The sequence below is a fragment of the Streptopelia decaocto genome (genome assembly GCF_964273445.1).
Source record: "Streptopelia decaocto genome assembly, contig: HAP1_SCAFFOLD_45, whole genome shotgun sequence".
NCBI lineage: Eukaryota > Metazoa > Chordata > Aves > Columbiformes > Columbidae > Streptopelia > Streptopelia decaocto.
In genome coordinates, this window is record NW_028117033.1 from 1146902 (window position 1) to 1173256 (window position 26355).

The window sequence follows — 26355 nt, forward strand, 5'->3', positions numbered from 1 at the left end:
CCTCCTCAGCCACTCCAAGTTCACAGCTCTTTCCAATGCTGGGGAAGCTGCTGTGTCTTACCCACTCTTCTGCGTTTGCCCCGCTCTTTAGGTGCGACACTGCCAGAGAAGAACGCACAGCTCCAAGGGGATTGGGAAGCCAAGGCCACCTCCCTGCGCTCTTCGCCCAGCACCACTCACGTTGCCATGGTAACAAGCTCCCCCCTTGCTGGCCCTCCTGGCTGTGGCACCAGCAGCGGACTTGTGAGAGCAAAGGCCTCCACAATCAGGGGGCTGGCGTGGCCTCCCTGTCCCTGCTGAGAGGGTTCCTGCTGTCCCTGAGCAGGGACGATGCGAGGGCTGCTCTCCAGTGTCCCAGCAGCAGCCCCAGTCCTGCTGGCCACCAGCAAGCCCTGGTTCACGGCAGGGCCAGCATGCTGCGCAATGACCGCAACCCTCCTCCCTCTCCCGGGCCTCTCTTCTCCTCCTCCCCAGCAGTCCCTGCCGCCCCTGCTGCCAGCTTTGCTGCGGGCACTGCCGCAGCACCGCCGGGTGTCTCTGCAGGGCTGCTGGCACTGCCCGGCTACGCAGCAGCACCGGGGCACTCGGTGTGACTTGGCTTCGCTGCCTCCCTTCCTCCCTTAGCTCTTTGCAGAATACCTCCAGCCTTCTGAGAGGACAGACATGGTCCTGGTGTTCATCGAGGCCATGAGCGACTCCAGCACCTTTGACAAGGAGATGGCCAGAAACCCGCTGGACGTGGTCACGGGAAACCCTGAACTCTGGCTGGTGGATGTAAGTGGCCTGTGGTTGGATCGCCCTGTCCTTCGGCCCTGTCAGGCCTTGTTCCTCCCTCCATCCCTCTCTTCCTCCCCACCCCTGGTGTCTCGGGCACCTGAAGTCACCTGAAGGTGGCAGAGAGGGATGGAAAGGGCAGCTGAGGAAATGGCTGCACTCCAGTGGCAGCACCATCCTCACCTGTGTCCCCTCCAGGTGCCAAAGATCACGAGCTGCATCCACAAAAACCTGCAGAGCATCAGCACGACAGCAGCCCGGCAGGGCGTGGAGTCCCTGCTTCTGCTGATGGCCAACAGGAGCCCTGGGGAGGTGGTGTCGACACTGCTGACAATCGCACCACCAGGAGACAGGTACCGGCCCCAAAAGCCATGAGGCCTTGTTCCCTGTGGGGAAAGGGGCCCGGAGACACCCTGGCTGCCAGCGCCAAGGAATCCTGCAGGACACCCCCGAGGAGCAGGACCCTCCATCCCACCATGCTTTCCAGCGCTGGGGTCAGCCAGGCCCGCAGCAGCCACAGCTGAGCGAGCCAGCCCAGAGCCCCCCACTGCGCTCCTGCCAGCCCCACGGGAGCACCAGCTCAGCCTCTGCTGCTGCCCAGGGCATCCCAGGCGTCCTGCAGCGCGGAGCCCAGACACGCTGCTGTGGCCCAGGCTGCCCTGCTGACAGAGCGCTCTCTTGCAGCACTGCCCTGGCACTGTGGGAGGTGATGTTCTCCGTGCCCCAGACCCTGCTGAGCGTTTTGAAGGAGCTGCTCATCCAACTTCGGGACGCAAAGACCAGGCTCTTCTGCACACACCTGGGGGACCACTGCCTCGTTAGAATGGCTGTGAGTGACCGGAAAAACACCCTGGTGCCCTTGGCCTGGCGCTGGGGTGCCTGCTCCAAAGGCCTTTCCTGCCATGGTGGGGCCTGGTGGCTGCCTGGGGAGCTCTCCACACATGGACCTCATCCCAAAAGGGCAACTCTCTTCTTCATACAGGCAAGGAACATGAAGGTCATGCTGCCAGACCTGATGCGGGTCCTCCAGAACGGCAATAAGGCCATCACGATCGAGGCTCTGGCCATCTTCAGAACCATGATGGCTCGACTGAAGAGGAAGGAGGCCAGTCCCATTGCCGTGCCGCTGGCAAAATTTCTCCTGCCCTTCTTTGATGACGTAAGGCTGATGTATAAGCCTGAGCCCCACGGATGGGCACTGGACAATGACAGCTGCCCTTCAGCCCAGCCACTCAAAGCAGGGGCTTCTCTCCTTTCTCCCCGGGGCTCTTGTGGGATGGTTTCTGCATTCTGCAGCCCAGCCCAGCTTCTCCCTGCCAGCTGCTCCCACAGCTCCTCCCCACCATGGCTGCTGAGGCTGCTGGGGGATGCTGGGACGGCGTTTTGAGGCACAGGCACTGACTGAGCAAGTCCCTTGAGCGTCCCTTCACGCACCCAGGGCTGCAGATCTGGCCACAACTGCAGCGTGCACAACGCCGCCCTGGAGCGTCTCCCCTCCCATCAGCCATGCAGGAGCTTCTGCTCCCCGTGGGCAGAGAGCTGCTGGTGCTCAGGTCCTACTGTGCTGCTCCCTCCCAGGAGCTGAGCCAGCTGAGAGAGATCTCCATCAACCTCTTCAGAGACCTGATGAAGATGGTGGTGTGGAACGACAAGAGGGAGATGAAGAACACAGTGCGACTTGGCCTGCTCCCTCTCTTCTTCCACATGAGTGACCAAGTGCAGAGCGTGGCCAGGGTACAGATTTCAAAGCTGAGCAGTGATGCAGGGAAGAGACCCCTGGGCGTTTGGGCCAGGGCATGTCCCCGCTCCCTAAGGGCAGAATCACCCCAGGAATAAAGCACAGAGCAGGGGGACACCAGGTCTCCTGCCCCAGACAGTGCTGCCACCTCCCAGCTTCTGCTGTTCCACAGGCTGCCGGGGAAACCCTCCTTGCTGCCGCAGAGCTGCTCAGGTGGAAACAGCTCCAACGCCTGGTGCAGACAGAGCAGACATGGCGGATTGGAGAGAGCTTGGTGAGGACAACCCCCAAGGCCCAGGGCCCAGGCTGGATGGGGCTGCCCCACATGTCTGTGCTGTGGGCTCTGCAGATGTGCCTCGCCTGTCCTGCTGCAGCCCCGAGCTGCATCCTTGTTCCCTGTCCTCAAGAACAGAGCCCCCAGGGGCTCTTCCCTCTGCCCCGCAGCCAGCGGGAGGGAGGGCTCTCAGCGCCCCTGGGACCCTCGGCCTGTGTCTCTCTCTCAGCCCCACAGGGCTCCTGGCTGGAAAACAGGGATGGCCGGGGTGGAGGGAAGGGGAATGTGTGTTGTTGTGGGGAGGGACTGGTCCGGCCAGCTGGGGAGGGACAGTGACGTGCTCACACCCTTGTGCTCTCTCCAGCTGGAGCGGGACAGGAGCAGAGCTCAAGAGCTCTTGAGCCTGAGCCTGCCGTACCTGAGGGATGCTCAGGCCAGCTTGCGAGAGGCGGCCGTGAGGTTCATCGGTGAGTCACAGCACCCGGGTCCCTCTTTCGGCAGCCTGGCCCCAGTCCCCACTGCTGCCCTGGCACAAGGAGCAGCCCTGTGGCTGCCAGGGCCCCGGCTGCCCCGTGCAGGGCCTTGGCCTCCCCTCCCAGCCCTGCCCACGCAGGCGGGCTTGGTGGCCGCCTTGCCCGGTCCCACCATCTTGGCTCCTGCTCTCCCCTGGGGTCAGCCCTGATGAGGGGAGGGAGCAGGGGCTGACGAGCTCTGTGTCCAGGGCTGGCTGCGCGGCCCCTGAGGGACCGAAGGGAGGAGGAGGAGCTGGCTGAGATCTGCAGCGGTGAGTAGGGAGCGTGGTCGGGAGGGGATGCCTGGGGGTCTCTGCAGCCATGGGAGCTCATCTGGGTTCTGCTTCTTTCCCTTGCAGCCCTTCAGCCCTTGGAGTGGGACAGCGAACCCTCCATCCGCTCCCTGGCAGCTCAGACCATCCGCATCCTGAGCAACCCAAGGGAGCAGCCACGATCGCGATGGACCCTGCGAGGCCTGTGCTGCTGGCGCCACTAAGCCCGGCGGAGGAGCAGCTCTTCTCGGGAGGAGGGCTGGAGTTTAATAAAGCTGGAGGAGAATGCCAAAGCCCTGGTGTCCTTCAGATGTGCAGCGCCCTGAGTGTGCTGAGCAGACGGTGTCGTTCCCGGGCTCTCCCGCTGCCACGGGACATCTGTCCGTCAGCACAGCCTGGTTCCAGGCGTAGTCACGGTGCCGGCGGGCGGGCGCTCGCTGGCCCCCAGGCCCTGCCCTGCAGGGTGAGGCCGGGGAGGCATTGGCCGTGCGGGCACGGCAGGCACGGGGGCAGCAAAGACACGCAGGTTTACAGCAGGGCTGGTCCCAGCGCCTCAGGAGCTGTTTCCCACTGTTTTGCCCTCAGCTCCCGCCACCCCCGAGGGTTTCCACAGTGCCGTCTCAGCGAGCGAGACCCTCTGCTCCGGGCTGCCGGGCCTCGTCTCTCGCGCTGCCCTCCCCTCCTCGCCAGCAGCTGCCGCCCAGCGCTTTCACCCTTTCCTGGAGACGCTTTCCCAGTGTGTGTTTGATATAGAGAGATTCCCTGCGCTGATATTCCACAGTTACATGAGAAAAAAGCTGAGCAGTAGATCTGCCAGAGAAAGGTTTCCAAACAGGTCATTTAGCACAAGAACAGCAGTGTGCGCGGCTGTGCAGAGCACGGCTGTGCTGTTTGTAGGAAAGGTTCCGCCTGTATCTAGTTGCACAGTCCTGCATTTCTCATGTGGACAGATGCAAGGGAGCTCAGCTAGTCGAGGAACAAAGACAGTCGTAGGCAGTACTGAATGCTGCTCCACGGTACTTCTCTGCCATGGCAAATGCTTCACAGTGGCCCGAGGAAAGACTCTTAACAATCGATCTACAAGAGAAAGGAAACAGACCATGCCATGACACAAAAGAACAGCAGAACATCTCTTCACAACCCTGTCCCTGATATAGAAGCTGAGGACAAACACTTGTGTCCTTGTGTGACAGCAAGTGCCCGACAGAGCCCGACTGAGCTCGATAGGTCCCGAAGGAGCCCGACAGAACCTGCCAGTGTCAGACAGTCTTTGCCAGGTCTTGTCAGACCCTGTCGTTCTCAGTTGAGCTCTCCTGGATTCTGTAGGGCTTTGTAGGGCTCTGATGAACCCTGTCGGGCTCTGTCGAGCTCTGCTGAGCCCTGTCGGGCCCTCTCGGTCCTTGTTGGGCTCTCTTGGGCCTTGTCAAGATTTTTCAGGCTCTGTGGGGCTAAGTTGGACTCAGTCAGTTCCTATCAGATTTTGTTTGGCTCTTTCCAGTACTGTCTGGCCCTGTCAGGCTCTGTGGAGATCTGTAAGGCTCTGCCAAGCCGTGTTAGGTCCTGTCAGGCTCTGTAATGCTTTGTTGAGCTCTTTTTGCATCCGTCGCACTTTGTCAGCCTCTGTTAGGCCCTGCTGTGCTCTATCATTCTCTATCATGCACTGTCGGGATTCGTCAAACCCTTTAGAGCTCTGTCGGGCTCTGTCAGGCTCTGTCTGGCTTTGTCATGCACCATAATTGCTCCAAAGACTGGACGCACTTGCGATGCTTGTATTCACAGAATTATTGCACATTCATTACAATTTGGGGGAACTTGTAACATACAACGCAGCTATAGTAAGAAAGAAGTGCATATACCTGGGTGAGCGTGATGTCAATTATTTCACGGTCTTTGCTGCCATCTAGTGTCTATTGAGGGCATGCACTAGAACACACATTTGGTGGGTACCTAAAGACATGTGCCTGTTCCTGGAAGGCCCTGTGTGTGAAAGCATTTGTGCCTAGAAATGCTTGTGCCAATGCGTGTGCCTTGAGGTGGGCTCCATTCATGCTTTAGTTTGATTGCGTGTACTGCTGTGCTCTTTGGTGGAAAAGTTCTGCGTATATCTAGTTGCACAGTCCTGCATTTCTCATGCGGACAGATGCAAGGGAGCTCAGCTACTAAGGGAACAAAGTCACAGGCAGTACCGAATGCTGCTCCATGGTACTTCTCTGCCATGGCAAATGCTTCACAGTGGCCCGAGGAAAGATGCTCAGCAATCGATCTACAAGAGAAAGGAGACTGACCACACCATAATGCGAAAGACCAGCAGAGCATCTCTGCACAAGCTTGTCCCTGATATAGAAGCTGAGGACAAACACTTGTGTGCTTGTGTGAGAGCATGTGTCTTTCCTGTAAGTGTCTGATTGTTTGGAACAGTTACATGTGGTGGAGTCGGCTGTCAACATCTAGGATACCTGCAGGTCGGTCCCTGTTGGTGCAGAGACAGTGTGCCTGTAAGTCAGTCTGTGTTTGTTAGCGCCTGCTGTATCCATCCGTCGCTCCACACACGTCTGAGTCCATGTCTTTCCCTCCACAAGCATGTGTGTTGATTTCGTCGCACATGTGCATCTGTGCTGGTGTAGAGCTCAGCTGAGTGTGTCTGGTGACACGAGGTAATCGAAGCCAAACCTTTGTCTTCTGGGACTTCTGCCTGGACACCTATACACACATGAGCTTTAAAATTATCCAAAGAGAAGAAGATTAATATCTGGACAGATTCCAAGTATGCTTTGGGAGTGGTGCATGCCATGGAGCATTTGAAAAGGGCCACGTTTATTAACAGCATAAGGAGAACAGATTAAATGTGATACTACAATTGTCAGAAGCTGTGCTCTTCCTAGAAAAGTTGCCATCATGCATTTCAAGGAGCATCAAAGGAGACACTGGTCAGGAAACTGGAAATAAACTGGCAGCTGATACTGCGAGTCGAGCTGCTGAAAAAAAAGAGAGAGCAATGTGAGTGATGTCTCTGAGCCCGGACGCTGCCCCTCGAACCAGCACCAGTAAACTCTGCCTTGCAGTGTGTTAACAGAGACCTTCTCAGGTTGGCCAGAAGCATCTCCTGCCCAACTAGTAAAGCTACAACAGTAACCAAAGCTTTGTTAAATGAGACCGTACCCCGATTTGGGGTACCCGCCGTGATGTCCTCTGCTAGAGGGCCCCGTTTGTTGCACAGGTAGTGCTGCAAGTCAGTAAAGCATTAGAGATCGATTGGCAGTTGCGGACTCCCTACAAGCCTTAAGCAAGTGGGCAGGTAGAATAGAAAACGAATCATTTAATGGAACAGCAGGCAAACAGAATTTGCCAGGAAACTAACTGGAAGTACCATCAAGCACTACCTTTAGCGCTGCTCAGAATGAGAGGGAAGCCTTGAGCTGAGGAAAACGGAAGTCTTTTCTTTCAACCCACTAGATGAAGTTTCTGTGAAAGCTTTTTCATGTCAGCCTCGAGAAGAGAAGTGGAATGGGCTGTTCAGCTGCTGCTGACGGCCTTTACTGCCATCAAGATTAGAGAACAACCTGCCTGCATTCACTGTTCAAGGGTGAAGAAAGCAGCAGATAAGAAACAGACGTCGGAGCCAGTAGGACCTGCCGCTTTCCAGTTCTCTCGGCGCTGATCTCAGTGACCCTAGAACGTCATGCACTTTAATGCCTAAAGATCCAGTCAATGCTGCTGTGGCTTGAACTTACCTGTCCTCTAGCAGAGGACATCAGAGCGGGGACCCCAAATCGGGGTATGGTCTCACTTGACAAAGCTTTAGATACTTTTCCAGCTTTACTAGCTGGGCAGGGGATGCATCTGGCCAACCTGAGAAGGTCTCTGTTAACACCAGCAAACCCCCTTTTCTAGGGAGTTTGGAGAAATCTAGTTGCTAATGTTGACCTGCTACATTTCCTTTTCTAATTGTTTGCATTTGTACCATATTTATCATATTAAGCTTGTTTTCTAGACATAGTTCACATTGCTGGGTCACTTGTTTCCAAATACTATATAAATTCACTCTTTCCTTTTAATCAGATATTGGGATAGAGCATCAGCTCCCCAGTGAGCTTCGCTGTGTTCTAATATGGTTTCCCGTAACGTACTGCAAGACAGAGTTTACTGATGTTGGTTCCATAACGTCACCATAATTTGGTGAACAATGTGTAAGGTTTAATTTTATTGATTCCTCTCCAGTCCTGCACTAACTCTACAGCTTTACCATCGAGGTTCTTTACTCGCATTCTATCAGCAGCCCAAACTGCAGGAAGTCACTCGTCCTTCTCGGGAGCCTCTGCTTCCTTCAGCTTTCCAGAAGACATCCTGGTGTGTTCCAGCACATCCTCCTTTCACTGCCCTGCAGAAACTCCTTTTGCCTCCGTGCCATCCCCAGCACTGACACCATTCTCTTGGTTAATAGGAACTCAAAGGAGAAGACAGTGATACTGCTCTGAGGACAAAAACAAGCAGTACTAATGAACCACATGCTGATAGCAGACATTCTGCCCTTCTTTCAACTGCTCCTATTTCTGTAGCACTATATCAAAGCATTTTGCAGCTGTTAATTGTGGAGATTTGATGGGCTTCAACCCTGCCAGGGGAAATTTAGGCTGGAGATTAGGAAGCAATTCTTCGCAGAGAGAGTGGTCAGGCATTGGAATGGCTGCCCAGGGAGGTGCTGGACTCACCGGCCCTGGAGGTTTTTAAACTGAGACTGGACATGGCACTTAGTGCCATGATCTAGTAAATGGACTAGAGTTGGACCAAGGGTTGGACTCGATGATCTCTGAGGTCTTTTCCAGTGGCTGAGCACGGCTCACCAGAGGAGACGGCGTGAACAGCCCTGCCAGGAGCTGCCCGACCGCCCTGTGACACCGCCGACCGCAGCCCAGGACCCCGGCGCCCCGACCGAGGGTCTCTCCAGCACCCTGGGTGAGGCTTTCACGCGCTGCGGGTGGGAAGGGACTTGCTGGGGAAACTGTGCTTGTACCAGTGTCTCCGGAGACCCGGGATTCTCCTGGGGGCTGGTTTAGTGCCCCTGTGTGCAAACCTCAGGTGTGAATTGGCCTCCGCGTCCTCTGCAGGGGCTCAGCAGAGCTCTCTGAGCCAGGGCAGTGCCCGGAGGGGGCAGAAGGGGAGAGGCCGGTGGGTTAAAGCCCGTTTGCCCTGGCTTTGCGGTGTCCCCGTCCTGTGCCGCCAGGTCCCCGCTGGGTCTTTCCCCAGGCAGGGACGCCCTTGGAGGCTTCTCCTGCGGGTCTTGCTCAGACTGCGAGGCTCTGGGCTCTGGAGGAGCACGGGGAGGGGTCTCCTTCATGGGGACATGGCACGAGGGAGGCTTTGGGATGCTTCTCTCGTTGGTGAGCAACACCTGGACTGTGACCCTGTTTCTGCGGCACTTTCTGGGATCATTCCCACGCATCCTTCCCCTCTTCTCAGGGGGATGATGACTTAGAAAAGATCTTATTGGAGTCCCTGAAGAAAGCGCCATACAACACTTCACGTCTGTCAGCATCCGTCCGTCCTTCTGCCCTTCTCCTGACCACGATTGCTTTGAGGATACGCAGATATTTCTGGAGATCCCGAGGAAAGTGCCCTACTGCACTTCACCTCTACCAGCGTCCCGGCCGTCCTCCCTGCCCCTGACCACCATTTCTTAGAGGGTTTCTTAGAGAAATGGGTTTAGAAGCCCAAGTCTCTTTTGCCTTGTGTTCCCTCCCCTGAGAGGCCCCAGCCTGGACTGTTTCTTTGCTGTACCTTTTAAGTTGTTTTTTCTCTTATAATTAAAGTATCTTTTTAAAGCGCAAACGTCTGAGACTCTGATACAGGGAACCTGGGGTCAAGAACATTTCTGTGACAGTTTTGTGCGCATGAATCCGCGTGTGGCACTGCTTTGCTGATGGAGCTGGGAAGGAAATACTCGTCCTTCTCTGGAGCCGAAAAACCACATGCAGTGGTTGGAGAAACCGCCAGTTTGACCTGGAAGGATGAAGCCAGAACTTGAGGGCAGAAATCAGTTGCCCCAGGTCCTTGGGTCTGAAGATTGTTCTGGGATGTTCTTCTGTTTCTTAAAGGCCATCTTCCAGAAAACAACAATCCCAAGTGAAGTATTGAAATAAATAACTTACATTTTTTTCTATGGATAAACAACATTTAATCCAATTCCTTGTATTCCTTAAACACGTGTTCATTAGAGCATAAGCAAAACAGCGCTGGGTGCGCGGGGGATTCACTCCGCCTGACACGCACACTTTTAACAATAAGAAGTGTGCTTAAATACAGTATGGTATTACATATTCAGAATGACCCCAGAAATGCCTATACATATTCATGACTTTTCCCGCTTTGTATTAAAATGAGTCTCAGGTAACCATTTCCATAGTCTCCTCCTTGACCCTCCCCTGTTGCGCCTGCGCAGGGTCACTTGGTGAATTTGAGGAAGGGTCTTTAGGGGTCTTTGGATGAAGCTCCTTCAGCTTCGTCACAGTGGACGTTTTACCTTTGGCTCATTGGGAGGAACTGGCTGGAACCCGAGCTATCAAACCGACTGCAACCAGACTGGCGCCCCCTTTTTGCTGTAAATCTTGGCTGTCTTGTCTCCTCAAGGTTGCAGCTGGTGCTGTAAAACTTCTTATCTCAGCATTTAATGAAGTTCTGCTTTTTTTAGCATAATTAGTTACATACAGCTCTAAACTAGATATTAATTATGTGGTTTAAAATGTTAGGTTGTTAGTAGGCCCTTATTATATAGTTGCTTAACCCTTAAAATGTTAGTTCCCTCTATCAATATAACTTCCTAAACAAGTTTCATAACTTTTTACATAGAACTCAACCACCTTTCCCTTTTCCAAGTTCAGAGTCCGTGCCTCATTTGGTTCTACCTGTAAACATTAAACGTCTTAGCACGAATCACAACTGCATTTTTCACAAGTGTCCAGGCTGTTTTTTCCTCCCCATGCATTTCCCTGTGTGATCTGCTCTGGTGACCAGGCATTAGCAGAGGGGTTGCACTGGGGGCTCTGCAGATGTCCCTTCAGCCCCACCAGCCTGGGATTCTGTGACTCTGTGACTGTGCACTGCGGGTCCCCAGCACCCCCAGGATGTTCCACAGCCCACAGGCAATGGCAGCTTTTCCTTTTCGGGCTGATTTCTGAAAAAAACATGGCTGTTGTTTTGGGCTTCACCTCCCGTCCTGCTATCCCGGGGTGACAGCGGGGCCGCTCCGGTCCCTTCCGCGGGCTCTGCCCGCTCGGAGCAGCAAGGCCGGCGGTGGGGAGGGGTTCCCGGGGAGGGCAGAGCCCGTCCCGCGGGGCTGTGGGGACGTTTCTAGGCAGGCTCCGCGCTAAACAGCCCCGTTGCTAGGGCAGGGGGCATTCCCAGCCCGGCGCTGCGGCAGACAGCCCCGTTGCTACGGCTGCGGGGCCTTCCAGGCCGGACCCCGCGCGGCGCAGCCCCTGTCGCCATGGTAACGGGCCCTTCCGGTGCGGGTGGCGCGCAGCATGGCGGTGCCCCTGCCGACGCGGCGCTGTGCGGCGTCCGGAGCGGGCGGCGTTCGGCACGGCCGGGGAGTCCCGGGCCGGGAGCCCCGGTTCCCCGGGGGCAGCGGGAGCCGCTTGGGGCGTGGGGGGAGAGCGCTCGGGCGGCTGAACTCCTGGCGGGGCCGGCTCGGGGAGGCGGGGCTGGCTCCGGCTCTGCCCGGGCTCTCTCGGCCCCGTCTCTTGCGCTCTGGAGAAAGCGGGAACTCCCTGGAAGCGAAGAGACCGACTGAACAGCAGAGTGATGCTGCTGTGCGGCGGCATTCTTTATTTCATCAGCGCTGGGCAGCACTGGGAGAGACTTGCATCTGGGCAGGAACAACCCCAGGTTCCAGTGTAAGTTGGGGAATGACCTGTTAGAGAGCAGCGTAGGGGAAAGGGAGCTGGGGGTCCTGGGGACAGCAGGGTGACCATGAGCCAGCACTGGGCCCTTGTGGCCAGGAAGCCAATGGGACCTGGGGTGGGTTAGAAGGGGGTGGTCAGTAGGTCAGAGAGGTTCTCCTGCCCCTCTGCTCTGCCCTGGGGAGACCACACCTGGAATCTTGTGTCCAGTTGTGGCCCCTCAGTCCAGCAGGACAGGGAACTGCTGGAGAGAGTCCAGCGCAGCAACCAAGATGCTGCAGGGAGTGGAGCATCTCCCGTGTGAGGAAAGGCTGAGGGAGCTGGGGCTCTGGAGCTGGACAAGAGGAGACTGAGGGGAGACTCATTCCTGGGGATCAATATGGAAAGGGGAGTGTCAGGAGGATGGAGCCAGGCTCTTCTGGGTGACAACCAGTGACAGGACAAGGGGCAATGGGTGCAAACTGGAACACAGGAGGTTCCACTTAAATATGAGAAGAAACTTGTTCCCGGTGAGGGTGGCAGAGCCTGGAACAGGCTGCCCAGGGGGGTTGTGGAGTCTCCTTCTCTGCAGACATTCCAACCCGCCTGGACACCTTCCTGTGTAACCTCAGCTGGGTGTTCCTGCTCCATGGGGGGATTGGACTGGATGAGATTTCAAGGTCCCTCAGGATCCCTGGCATTCTGTGATTCTGTGAATCATCCTCCTCTCGTTTTCCAGGTGCTCTGAAAGCATTTACAATGGGTGCGTCTTTTTTAAGTGAATCACAGTGTACATGAATTGAGCAGCTTCTCTTCACTCTCCATTCCCAGCTGCGCTCTCACGCGGGCAGCCCCGCTGGGGCCAATGCCCAATGAGGATATTGATGTCGGCAACTTAGAAGCACTGGAAAAATCCCGCAGTTTCAGTCGGTCCTTGAGGCTGGCGGAGGAGAGCAGGGAGCCGCACTGGGGGCAGACGGCCCGGCAGCACAGCAGCCCCAGCCAGGTACTCGCCCAAGGGGCTGCGCCGTGCGGGGTTTGTAGGTCAAGGCAGCTGTTGCTGGGGCTGCATTTTGCCCCAAACTGTGCTCTGGAAAGAGCTGATGAGGGGCTTTGGCACAAGGTTGGCCCTTTTCTGATGTAGAAGTTTGCAGAGAGCAAATGTTTCAGGGAACCGGATGGCAGTTCTGGGAGGAGGGAGGCTGGCCAGGACCTGCCAAGAGACGTGGAGCAGAGTAGAGAAGTGATTCCTTGGAATCATAGAATCATTTGGTTGGAAAAGACCCTCAAGACCATTGAGTCCAACCATAACCCACCCCCAGCACTGCCCCATGTCCTGAGAACCTCATCTCCGTCTGTCCAGCCCTCCAGGGATGGTGACTCCATCACTGCCCTGGGCAGCCTGTTCCAATGCCCCACAGCCCTTTGGGGAAGAAATTGTTCCTCAGATCCAACCTCAACCTCCCCTGGTGCAACTTGAGGCCGTTTCATCTTGTCCTAAACCCAGTAGTGTCAGAGGAACCAGAGCAGGAACCAGAGCTTTAGGCCACCTGCAGCAAATAACCCAGTTTGGCTGCAGAGAGCAGAGCTGCTCCTGGGCTGGGAAACCGCTGGCTCTGGGGGTGCGATGAGCTGGGGGAGGAGGAGGCGGCAGACGCGTGGAGGTGCCGAGGGAAGGCAGAGGTGGTAGATTCGAGTCTGCTGTCTTGGAGTTTGCGTCTCTTTCACAGCCTCTCTAACGCTCTGCAGGCGTTTTGTGTTTGGGTGTTTTGGGTATTTGAATTTTTCACGTATGTGGTTTTTTCACCCCTGTCTGAAGAGCCAAAGACCGACATCAGCCTGCCGCACGAGAAGCTGCTGCGGGCAAAGGAAATCAAGGCAAGAAAGAAGATCCCGAGGGAGAGCCGCCAGAATGCCGAGCTGGAAAGAGCAGCGCGGCTCCGGACAGGTCTGTGTCCCGCCACCCCCTCCCTGCCCTGGCCGCGCTGGGTCCCCCGGTGTCACCTCCAGCGCTTCCCTCTCCTCGCAGCGCTGATCCCCCTCGACGAGCTCAGAGCTGAGTGGGAGAAGAGCAGCGGCCCGTTCCACAAGCAGCGCGTGGCCGAGCACTGCGCGGTGTTTCGTGACTTGTTCCGAGGGGCCACGTTCCCCCCCGGGTCACCTTGAGGGTGCAGTACAGCCAGGAAGACGAGCATGCCGTGCCGGTCTGCTATGGGAACACGGTGACTCCGTCAGAGGAGTGGGGGGGGAGCGGGGCACAGCCTCGGCCCCACGGGAAGCCTCTGGTTTTCTCAGAAGCTCCTCATGGGCGTTGTCTGCCCCGGGGGATTTTGTTTAGAAGGGTATTTCCTCTGTGATGATCCAAACTTGTTTCTTGGATGTGATAAAGACAGAGCGTTGCAACAGGATGGCTGTCTGTCAGCAGGCTGATGTTTATTGGGGCTCTGGGGGCTCTCCGGTGGAGCTGGATGACTTGATGTCGCGGCCATGCCTGGTCTGTGCTGGGTCCTGGCCGTGCCCGTGACCGGTTCGTGTTCTTTGCCTTGGAAATCATGACCTGATCTTAATGGAATGTGTTGTTTCAGTGACAGACATTCTGTTTTGTGGCTCATTTAGTCTTCCAGTCCTCCCGCAGTGTCATCCGAGGCAGATAAAGGCTCCCTGCGGACTGTGCTGCTCACAAATCCAGGCGAGTAGCAGGTTCTTTACAAAGAACATGTTTAAACAGGATTGTTTCCCTCTGCCCTTGTTTGCTGCTGTTTCTTTTGGCTGCACAGGCAGAGGCGATGCCGTATCATCTGAGTAGGGATGTGTTACATACGCAGGAAAGATTGTAGCCTCCCCAAAGCTCTAGCAGTTGAGAGATGAGACAGGACCGGTGTCGCAGTGTAGTGGAAGCAATTCCCTGACTCCCGTCTTTTGTTTCCCCCCAGACTCCTCTCCCTCAGCAGTTTGCCTGGCAGGTGCATTCGCTGCCACTGCTTGCTCTGGGAAACTGAGGCACGGTGAAGCAGCTGACCAATCTTGAAATTACCTCTGTCGAGTTCTCATTTGAAGCTCAGTCCTATAAGAACGAGTTACTCTTCTGCTAGGAAAGGATTGCTGGGTGGTCTTGAGCTGGCCTGTTGGTTCAAAGCGGGTCTGGGGGTTCTCACTTTGGGGTTGATGCAAACACCGGCCTCAAGTTGTGCCAGGGGAGGTTCAGATTGGATAGCAGGAAACATTTCTTCCTGGAAAGGGTTGTAGAGTACTGGAACAGGCGGCCCAGGGCAGTGATGGAGTCACCATCCCGGGAGGAGTTTAAAAGACGTGTAGATGAGGTTCTTGTGGACATGGGGTAGTGCCAGAGTTGGGTTATGGTTGGGCTCGATGATCTTGAGGGTCTCTTCCAACCCAAAGGATTCTGTGATCCTATCACGAAGTTGCCTTTCTCTGTTGCAGATGGACGCTGAAGAGACGCGCACTCGGAGTACCTGCGCTGGCTGGAGTGAGTACCGCACGGCAGAGCCGGCTGCTGGGCTCGGGGAAAGCCCTGGCGGAGCGGGCAGAAACTCCTTCAACAGAGCTCGGGAATACGGATTTGCTGAGACAGTTCTGTGGTTCTCTGGTGCTCCTGCCAGTGGCTTCTTCACGCCCATGTTCTGGGTCCTGCTAAAGACGCAGGAGTTCAGGTGTTGCTGCTGTTTGGCTTTCAAAACGCTGAGTGTGATGTTTTTTTCCCAGTGAAAGCAGCCTCTGCTGTCTGTTTGCTTGTCAAACAGGGCGTAGGTTACGTTACAACGTAGCCCAGAGTGATGTGCAATCCTGGGGGAATCTGCTGGCCCTAAGGGAGGGAAATGAATATAGTGAAGTAAACTTGTGCGTGTTCAGGACGAACATCCCAGGCAACGACATGCAGTTGAGTAAGGAGATCTGCCATCACCTGCCCCCCTTCCCATGGGCCATGGGCACTGGCTGCCATCGCTTCATCTTCCTGCTCTTCAAGCCAGAACCGCCCCATCGATTCCAGCGAGGGTGTTGGGCCCAGGCCCTGGTCACTGAGGCTGTTGCTGGGCGGTTCACGCTCTCTTGGCCAGGCTGTTCTGGTGTGTTCTGATGACAAGGTCGTTACTGCTGGAGGAGAGCAAGTTCCTTGGAGTCTGCAGGGTTGTTCAGGGCTGCTCTGAGTTTGTGTGTCGCCTGAAGCCGCAATCCCAGCCCTGCAAGCACTGTGCTGTCCTGTTGCGTTAAACCAGGCCGTTAAGAAAGTGGGTTTTTTTCCTGCCTGGAGCAGAAAAGTGCAGAGGGCTGGAGAAGCTGGGAGAAGTTTCAATGTGCCTTCCTTTTCCACCTCTGTTTTACAGACTCTGGGGTGCTGTGGGGAAGTAGTTGCCTGCCAGAGTGCTGCAAGAGAAGAGAATCACCTCAGCTCTTGTGCTTGTGTCTTGTTTCCAGCCACAGGCTCAAGATGTGAACCTTGAGCACGTTTGACTTGTACAGAAAGCACGAGGATGCCATGACCCCGGCAGGGCTGGCGTTTCAACAGTGCCAGTGGGACAGCTCCGTTACCTGGGTCTCCCATCAGCTCCTCAGTGAGAAATGGCCCGTGCGGGGGGCTGGGGAGCCGTGACGCAGCCCTGGGGTGAGGCACAGGGCTGGTGAACGAGCTGTGCCCCATGGCTCCTGCTTGGTCCCAGCACTGGTCTGGGAGCTGTTACAGCACAGACTGGGCGCTTATGGAGCCGTCCTTCCCCAGACTAACAGCAGTCTGAGGAAACAACCTCTTAAAAGCCCATTTTGAATGAGCATTTTCAAATAACACCGAGAGCCTTCACCAGGGCGTGCTCGACCGGCCCTGGTCGATGCCGGGGGCCCTTGTTAGTGGCGGGGAGGGCCTGGGGTTCGGATCTGCACCGTCTGAGGGCCTGGGGTTTGGATCTGCACCGTCTCGCTATCGCTCTGTGTCACCCTTTTACAGATAGGAGAGAGCTTGTGTTTGAATTTGTGCGACCGCCCGTTTACCATCCTCCCCAGGTGAAGTTCCCGCGCCACCAGCCCCTGAGGTACCTGGACAGATACTGAGACACCAAGGAGCCCACGTATGGCATTTACTATGGCCGGGCCTCCCCTCAAGGTGCTCTGCTCTGCGCTGGCAGGAAGGGCTGGGCTTGTTCTTCCCATATGTTCACTCTGGGGACTGTGGCCCCCACAGGGTGGTGGGACAGGAGGACGGACCCTCCTGCCTTGTGTTGGCATCTCGGGGCAGAGGCGCTTTGTGCCGAGCGTCTTCTCCATCACCCGCTTGGGATTCTCTGGTCCGTGACCCACCGAGCGGTCCCGGGTGGTGGGGCAGCTCCACCTGCAAACTCTGCGCACAGCACCATGCCAACTGCATGGCTGTAAGATCCTGGAAAAATCATTAAATGAACTCAAATCAAGGATTCAGTGCTCCTTTCATTGAGCCTTTCCTTTCCGTGTTGCTCCAGGATGTGTTGTTGCAGAGCAAGAAGCTGACCCACACTTGTTCTTGTTAATAGCACCAAGCCCTCTGCCATTCCAGCCCTCTAGGAGCCCGGTTTTGGAGGAAAAAACCCAAACTGCAGCACAACATGGCAGCAAAAACCACGGGGAACATCCCGATTTCGTGAAGGGCCCCAAATCCCTAACCCCAGCAACCTTTTCTGCTGACACTGCTGGGTTTCTGTGCTGTGTTCCCAGAACAGGGCTCAAGGGAGCTGCCTGGGAAAATGGCAGCCAGAGGCGTTGGTGTCCTAGTGCCCGACAACCTTTTCTGTTAAGCAGTTGTTCCCCAGATCCAACCTCAACCTCCCCTGGCGCAACTTGAGGCCGTTTCCTCTGCTCCCGGCACTTGTTCCTGGGGAGCAGAGCCCGACCCCCCTGGCTCCAAGCTCCTTTCAGGCAGTTCAGAGATCAGAAGGTCTCCCCTCAGCTCCTGTTCTCCAGCTGAACCCCCCAGGTCCCTCAGCCGCTCCATCACACTTGTGCTCCAGCCCCTCACCAGCTCCGTTCCCTTCTCTGAACTCGCTCCAGCACCTCAAGGGCTTTCTTGGCATGAGGGGCCCAAAACTGCCCCCAGGATTTGAGGTTTGGCCTCCCCAGCACCCAATCCATGGGTCAGTCACTGCCCTGGTCCTGCTGGCCATGGGGCTGTGTGGTCCTGCAGGGACTGGATGGGACAAACGCCCAACGTTCGGTGTCAGGATGGGGCCTCCTGGGCTCAGGCCAGGTTGGGGTCACTCCAGGGAGGGTTTGTTGCCAGCAGCAGGCGGGCAGGAGCGGGTCGGGGCTGTGACGCCAGGTACTGGGCAGGTCCCTTCACAAACCCCACAGCGTCCAGTGACCGGACTGAAATTTCTGATCATCTGGAGGATGAGCAGTTCCCGTCCACCCTCGTGGGGAAGAGGCAACATCCCAGCTGGTGGGCACCAGCAGCTCCAGACCATGGCAGCTCTGCAGCGGCCGTCTCAGGGCTTTTTTCAGTGCAGCCTGGAGTTTGTTGTGGTTGTTTTTATGAGGGTGTGCAAAGCACGTTTGAAGTTGTCTGAGAGCACCCCCTCCTGGGCATGGCAGAAAAGCACCGAGGAGAAAACCGAAGGAAGAGCTGCTGCTGGGTGTTTTGGGCCATCTTGCCTAAATCAGCATCTTGAAGGTGGCTCTCCATGCTGCCAGGTGCCTGACAGGCAGTATGGAGACACCCAGAAGGAAAGGACACTGCTTTTCCCACTCTGAAATCAGACAGAGCAGACATGGGAGAAGATGGATGAGCTCGGGGGCTCTCATCCTTTCCAGCTACGTGAGTTTATTTTGACAGTGTGGGACTTCTCCAGCCCAAGCAAAATTCCGTAGTTTTCTCCAGGCTTAGCAGCTGCTCTGCACTGGAGTGGACACACTCAGACAGCAGGTTTGCAGAGCCCATGCAGAAGGTTTCGGTGTTTTAAGCCATGAGGTGTGTGGGCTTTGCAAAGAGGTTTGAAACTCCCCCAGGGCCAGCGGAGCTGGACTCCATTTCCCAGCACCAGTGAGAGGGGAAGAAGGGAAGGGAAGGGAAGGGAAGGGAAGGGAAGGGAAGGGAAGGGAAGGGAAGGGAAGGGAAGGGAAGGGAAGGGAAGGGAAGGGAAGGGAAGGGAAGGGAAGGGAAGGGAAGGGAAGGGAAGGGAAGGGAAGGGAAGGGAAGGGCTGCTGCGGGGAAGGCCGGGGCTGCCCGGGGACCGGGACGCTGCAGCCATGGCCACCAGGCCCGCGCGCACTGGGGCCGGGAATGCGAGGGCCCCTGCTGTCACAGCCACAGGACACGGAGCGGCGGCGGTTGGTGCGGCCAGTGCAGTCGGTGCCGTTTGTGCAGTCGCTGCGGTTGGTGCCGTGGCAGCTGCTCCATCCTGCAGCATCGCGGGAGGTGCTGTTCATCTTGGTGACCCAAGCGTTTGGAGACTTCGCTTGATGCCTTGAGCTACTGGAGAGTGTGCAGAGAAGAGCAAGAGAGCTGGTGAGGGGCTGGAGCACAAGTGTGATGGAGAGGCTGAGGGACCTGGGGGGTTCAGCTGGAGAAGAGGAGCTGAGGGGAGACCTGATCTCTGACCTGCCTGAAAGGAGCTTGGAGCCAGGGGGGTCGGGCTCTGCTCCCCAGGAACAAGCGCCAGGAGCAGAGGAAACGGCCTCAAGTTGCGCCAGGGGAGGTTGAGGTTGGATGTGGGGAACAATTTCTTCCCCAAAGGGCTGTGGGGCATTGGAACAGGCTGCCCAGGGCAGTGCTGGAATCACCATCCCTGGAGGGCTGGACAGACGGACATGAGGTTCTCAGGACATGGGTTAGTGCCAGGGTTGGGTTAACAGTTGGACTCAATGATCGGGGCTTTCTCAGCCAAGATGATTCTGTAATTCTATGCGGCGCTTTTTCAGGGTGTGATGGATGATGTGAAGATGGCCACCAGTGACTTCTTGGTGGCTCTGGCCCGCTCCCACTTCATCATGGCTTGAATGTACAATTGAACATGTGTCTAATTTTTTGTGAACAGATCAATGACTCTCCTGCATCTCTTTCTCTGGCACACCTTATTAAGGTATTACAATAGAATATAAGGTATAAATTCTTGTCAAATACTTTAATACTTACCGGAAGAGAAAAGGAAAAAAAAACAACCAAACCAAATCTGAGAGGAAAAAAGCTGGGCAGAGTGACAGCTTTGAAATAATGTAATTATTTTTCTGTGTTGTGCTTTCTTAAGGTCCAAGTCTCCCTGTAGTGCTTTGTCTTACACTAGAAGTTCGTATACCCACTGCAAGTCACGATCAGGTTCTTCCTGTGCTCGCTCCAGCTCTCGATCACGGAGTCGTTCCCATTCCCATTCCTACTCGCCATTGCTGCCATCTCCAAGAAGAGGCAAAGGGAAGAGTCATAACTATCGTTCTAGGTCAAGGTTGCGTGGTGATCACCACTCATGGTCAAGGTGTTCTTAAAAGACATGAAGCGAGATGAGGCCAGCCCCATCGCTGAGGAACTGGCAAAAGATCTCCAGCCCCTATTTGACTCTGTCAGACCCTGTCAGGCTCTTTCAGGCTTTTTCATGCTCTGTCAGGTCCGGTTGGGCTATGTTGGTCTCTGTTGGACTCTGTCAGGCTTTGAAAGGACCTGTCGGGCCCTGCTGGGCTCTGTCAAGCCTTGTCAGGCTCTCTCGGTCTTTGTTGGGCTCTATCAGGCTCTGATGAGCACTGTCTGGCTCTGTCGGGCCCTGTTGGGCTTAGTCAGGATCTGTCAAGCCTTGTCAGGCTCTGTCGGGCTCTGTCAAGCCATGTCGGGCTCTGTCGGGCTCTGTCAGGCTGTGTCAGGCTCTGTCAGCTTTGTTGGGCCCTGTCCAGGTTTGAGGCTTTGTACAGGCCCTGCCAGGCTTTGTCAGGTGTTGTCAGGCTCTCTCAGGCTCTATTGGGCTCTGTTGAGCCCTGTCAGGCTCTGTTGAATCCTCTTGGGCTTTTTTGGGCCCTGTCAGGCACTATGGGGTTTTGTCGGGCTCTGTCCAGCCCTGTCAGACTTTGTCTGGCTTTGTCAGGCTCTGTTGGGCTTTGTTGGGCTCTGTCGGGTTTTTTAAAAGCTCTGTCGGGGTTTTTTACAACCTCTGTTGGGCTTTGTTGGGTTTTGTTGGGCCCTGTCAGTCGCTGTTGGGCTTTGTTGGGCTCTGTCAGTCACTGATAGGCTTTGTCAGGCTCTGCTGGGCTTTGTCAGTCTCTGTCGGTCTTTGTTGGGCTTTGTCAGGCTCTGTCTGGCTCTATCACTTTGTCTAGCTCTGTCGGGCTCTGTCAGGCTCTGTTGGGCTTTGTCAGATTTTTCTGGGCTCTGTTGGGCTTTGTTGGTCTTTGTCGGGCTTTAATGGGCTTTGTCGGTCTTTGTCAGGCCCTGTCAATCTCTTTTGGTCTCTTTCGGCAAAGCTCAACACAGCCCAACAAACCTTGAAAGAGACTGACAGAGTGTGACAGAGCCCGACAGAGCCAGACAGAGCCCGACAAAGACCAACAAAGCCCGACAGAGCCTGACAAAGCCCAAAAAAGTCTGTCAGAGCTCGACAGGGCTTGACCAAGCCTGACAAATCCCAATAAAGCCCGACAAAGCCCCTTAAAGCCCGACAGAGCCCCCAAAAGCCAAACAGAGCCCGACAAAGCCTAGCAGAGACCAACAGAGACCAACAAAGCCCAGTAGAGACCAACAAAGCTCAAACAAGACCAACAGAGCCTGACAGAGGCCAACAGAGCCCGACAGAGCCCAAAAAAAGCCCAACAAAGCCCCAAAGAGACCATCAGAGCCTGACAGCCAGGCAAAGTCTGACAGGGCCAGACAGAGCCCGACAAAGCCCAATAAAGACCGAGAGAGCCTGACAAAGCACAACAGGGCCTGACAAAGCTTCATAAAGCCCCACAAAGCCCCATGGAGCCTGACAGAGCTTGAAAAAACCCGACAGAGCCTGACAGGGCCCAACAGTGCCTGATAGAGCTCAACAAGGCCTGACAAAGCCTGACAGACCCCAACAGGGCCCAACAAAGCCTGACAGACCCCCCAACAGGGCCCAACAAAGCCATACAAAGCCCGACAGAGGCTGACGGGGCCTGACAGAGCCTGACAGAGCCCAACAAAGCCTGAAAGCACCCAACAAAGCCTGAAAGCACCCGGAAGACCCCAATAGAGTCCAAGAGGACATGAAAAAGCCCAACAGAGCTTGACAGAGTCTGACAGGGCCCAATAGAACCCAACAGAGCCTGACAGAATTTCACAGAGCCTGACAGGGCACAAAGAACCTGATTGTGACTTGCAGTGGGTATATGAACTTCTAGGGTAAGACAAAGCACTACAGGGAGACCTGGACCCTGAAAAAACACAACACAGAAAAAATAATTACATGATTTCAAAGCAGGCACTCTCCCCAGATTTTTTTCCTCTCAGATTTGGTTTGGTTAGGGTTTTTTTTCTCTTCCAGACAGCAAGTCCCAAGGGCTATAGTGCAGTATCAAATAGCAAGAAAACATGATTTAGCCTGCAGACAGTCACTCCTGATTTTAAAATGCTAGTCTAGTCTGTTTAACTTTACTACTTATTTGGCAATTTGTCGAGGATGCAAAGCACTTGTACTGCAATCCTATATACTATTTAATCCTATGTACTATTTAATCCTCCATACTGTTTAATCAAAACTTCCAGCCAGATGTCCCTGCAAAATCTTGCACCTACCCTGATCTCTGACCAGGAACGGTGACCACATGTTGATCAAATCACCTCTAAAAGCTTCTAAACTCAGTTTCTAGAAACATGACAGATCCTGGCACCATGACTAATAGAGAGCTCTTCAGACTCCTGCCCAAGGGATTTGAGGGATAGAAAACATCAGCTGCCCTGATTCTTTTTTTTTTTTTTTTTTTTTTCTTCATAAACTTTCCCTTTATTATTTTTTGAAGAGTCATTTCACATTATTCCACATATGTTCATTAGCATCATTCCTCCTCTAAATGTCCTTCACCAATTGAAAATTTCTTTACAAACAAGTTTGATGTTTTAATTCCTAAGTTAACCATGTCAGCAAAAGACTAGTGGAAGTCACCAGTCTGCAGTCCAGGTTAAAATCTCTCTGGGTATCCATGTGAGAGAAAAGAAAAATGAAATGAGGACAGTTTCTCTGACCATATTTGAGCTGTAAATCACACAGGAAACTCCTGTCACTGCAAACCCTGAAGTCATCCAATCCACCCAATGACAGAGATGTGGAATGGAACTCCTCTGGCTTCTCCTAGACAATCTTCTTCTCCATTACAGACATATAAAGCAGTTACTTGGAAAATGAATATGTACACTACTTTAGACTCCTTTCCTATTCCATCAATTCCTGGGAACAGACTAAAAAGATTTGTGCTATTACGAACAGAAATCCAGACATCTCTCACCGTAAGACCCACACTTGCAATGATATTTCATTGATTACTTTAACTAGCAAAAGCATTTAATCCTCTCCTTTTGCCAAGCATAAGGGCTGCAAGGCAAGGCAAGGAGAGGCTAGGCTGCAGGACATTTATTTGCTTTATATTTTCTACCACATCCACCTTCAGAGCAGGAGGAAAGCCATCAGACCTTATGGATTAGGCCCAAACAAAACCCCCAGCTACTTGAGACACTTAGACTAAGCCTAAAATGCAAAGATCTCTCCATAAAGATGTTTTTTATACTGTACTTCCACAATCTGCTGGCAGTACAAAAAAATAAGCTGCAGATCTCCTTAGGCTGAATCATGGTGGTTTGGTGCAGGGATCATGCATATCATGGGAATATTTCACCATTTCTGCTCTGGTTTTCAGCGTATTACACCAAAACCCCCACCTGATGACATCATTTCAACAGCAAAGGCAGCAATTTGCAGAATTCAGCTTCTTTGGGGAACTAAGAAATTGCTGAGCTGACACCAAGTCCTGCAGTGTCCCTGTCACCTGCAGAGTCACCGCATCCTCGCCACGGTAGCGGGCATTGTGACAAAGGCTCTATGTCAGCTGGGTGTGGCAGCCGAGCGCCCCCTAGGGGAGGGGGAGCCTGTGAGCCCCGGGCCTGTCACTGCCTGCTGTCCCTGCTGTCACCAGCGAAGCCTCTGAAAACTGGCCAAACCATCCCCAGACTTGGGGCCAAAGTGGCCCAAAGTCTCCAACAGACAAGTCGGGAAGAAAGATATGGGACAGAGGGAGAAAGCGAAGGGAGCAGGAGAAAGGGAAGAAAGAATAAAAAGTAGTGTTGGGCTGCAGGACTGAAATGGAGAATTTGAAAGAAAAGAGGCAGGAAGCAGGAGAGTGAGAGAAAAGGAAAGAAGAGAGGTGTCCTGGTTTTGTTAAAAACAAGTTTCTCTTTCAGTGAATTTTGCCTGTCAGCTAAAGCCTTCATATTAACTGCATTTTCCTGGAGAACCAGAGACAAGTTTTGCTAAACCTAGCAATGGAATGCAAACTTATTGATAAGCATGGATGGACATCTCGCGAGAGGGGCGATGAGAAACAAGTGACCAAGAAACTGACCAACTGTGTATAACATTCCATTCACGTGAATACTTCATATAAAAGTGGGAGATCACGAGGATCTCGTCCCTTTTCCCTTTTGCCTTTGCTTCTTCCCTTCTGCTTATGGCCGACATTAGGAGAGGACCTTGCTAGTCGTCCCTGCGAACTGAGGCCTAGTGAGAGACTGAATCCAGCTCCGGTTGGCTGCAGAGTCTAATCCAGGACTTTGGTGGCCGGCTCTGCAGTTGCTGAGACTTTCAAGATTGGTTTTTTATATTTTGTATTATTTTCTCTATTCTTATTAGTAGCATTAGTAAAACATTGTTAATTTTTCCAACTCTCTTCTCTCGGTCCTTCTTTCCCTCCCGATCGCCTGTCCTTAGTGGGAAGGGGGGAGAGGGAGGGGCAAAAAGAGGGAAGTGGGGGGGAGAGGAGGTTAACAATACATCTGCCAGGGTTTTATTGTCACCCCGCAATCTTAACCCTCTACAGATAATTGGCGCCCAACGTGGGGCAAAGAGAAAGGGGTAAATTTGGAGATTTTTTGGCTTTTCTACTGCTCTGACATAATTTTCAATTTTCTTGCCACAGTGCCAGCTCATAGAGTTGTGATACTCCACGTCTGTTTGCTTCGGACTTTATTTAGTGGTATTAAGGCAAAGTGAATTACACTGATTTAAAGATGTTATGGCATAAGTTGTATCAGTTATTTTCTACATTGTGCTCACTGATTCCATATCTGTATTGGGCCTTCTTTTTAAATTGAAGTATTCATTATATAACAACAAGGAACTGGACAATGATCATGATGATACTGTGTGGTTTGTCACTGGTTTATTTCGTTATACTGCAGCTGCTAATGAATTTCTACTCGCTTCTGCTTTACCTTGAAAAGCATCCAGGAGAGATTAAAGAGCAGTATGGCTCTGTGTTTGTTAATTGGTCGAGTGAATCTTTAGAAAGGCTGACTAACAATACTTTCGTTTTTTCACTAGGACAGTTCACAAATGTTTTAGAGAGCTTTGAATATCCTTGGAGTTTTGATAGATCTGTCATGGTGTTATCAGGTTTGATGAATGTGTGTCAGTTTCTGTTAATGTTAAGAGAAATGGGGTTCAACAGGAGGTTTGCGTCTCTTTTTAGTCCTAAGATTTGCGGTGCATCTTTGGGAGCTTTAACAAAAAGCTCTCCTGGCCTCTCGAGAAAGAGCAAAACAGCGAAAGCTGCCGCTGCAGCCACTGCCCCCCAACGGCGGCTTCTCAGGCTGAAGCTACAACTCCTCCGCAGAGTTCCTCTGCCAAGGTCGCTGCAGATAACATTACTTCTCCAGCCTCAAAGGCCAACAAGGCAGCCCCCCCTTCTTCACACACTGGTCACTCTTGCTGCTGTAACCACAGCAATCACTGTGACAGTCATTCAGACTCTGGAAATGAATCAAATGATGGTGAACCCATACCAGCATCAGTTGCCGGTTGTAAGAAAGTCACTAGAAAGACTACCCGTGCAGCAGATGATGGCACAGGGCCAACATCAACCCAAGGGGCACCATCAGGACAGGGAGGAGATGAAGTGACCACCACTCGGTCCTTTTCTCCAGGTGAACTGAGAGATCTGCGAAAAGACTTTAGTCGTCGTGAAGGCGCGAATATTTTAACCTGGCTGCTCCGATGCTGGGACAATGGGGCAGAAACAATTGAATTGGAAGGTGGTGAAGCCAGGCAGCTGGGATCTCTGTCAAGAGATTCCACCATTGATAGGGCAATTTCAAGAGAGTCTAACGCCACTAGTCTCTGGACCCGACTCCTGGCAGCTATGAAAGTAAGATTTCCCTACAAGGAAGATTGTATATCCAAGTTAGGGAAATGGAATACTATGGAGAAAGGTATTCAGTTCCTGAGAGAATTAGCTGTGTGAGAGATCATTTATTTTGGACCAAACAGCCAAGAGGGGACAGACCCAGATAGAATCAATTGTACACGACCTCTGTGGCGCAGATTTGTACAAAGTGCACCACCTGCATATGCTCAGTCATTGGCAGGAATGGTCTGGTCAGCTGGAGGTGCACAAGATATTACTGAAGTGATAGAGCAGCTCCGGAACTTTGAGGACAGCCTTGCTGGTTCTCTATGGGCTTGTGTCTCTGCTGTGGAGAAACTGTGAAAAATCTGATGACCGGTTTGAAAAGCTGTTGCAAGAAATCAAAGAACTCAGAGAAGACACATACCATTCACGACCTGCACAAACCTGTGTTTCAGCTATTAGGAAAAGGCATTTCCAATCTCGAGAGAGAGGACAGAGGCAGCCCACAAAAAGAGGTTCACTGTGGTTCTTCCTACATGAGCAAGGAGAAAACATGAATAAGTGGCATGGAAGACCTACCTCAGAACTTCAAGAACGAGTACGT

General features: G+C 53.7%; 1 protein-coding gene and 1 long non-coding RNA gene across 6 annotated transcripts in view; one reads left to right on the top strand and one right to left on the bottom strand.

The window, feature by feature from the left end:
• Nucleotides 1-26355, bottom strand: part of LOC309451968 — a 163209-nt gene that overhangs the window by 115679 nt on the left and 21175 nt on the right. The window lies entirely within an intron of this gene.
• Nucleotides 11081-16914, top strand: LOC309451967 (uncharacterized protein). Of its 3 annotated transcripts, XM_082076658.1 has the most exons (4): nt 11081-11459; nt 12276-12450; nt 14886-14931; nt 15879-16914. In XM_082076658.1, the coding sequence occupies exons 1-4, from the start codon at nt 11368-11370 to the stop codon at nt 15902-15904; spliced, it is 339 nt and encodes a 112-aa protein (XP_081932784.1). In that variant the 5' UTR covers nt 11081-11367; the 3' UTR covers nt 15905-16914. The 3 variants fall into 3 exon arrangements, 1 of the variants encoding a protein (XP_081932784.1); XR_014186363.1 differs by lacking the exon at nt 12276-12450; XR_014186364.1 differs by lacking the exons at nt 12276-12450; nt 14886-14931; nt 15879-16914 and adding exons at nt 13264-13392; nt 13474-13867 and having other exon boundaries at nt 11087-11459.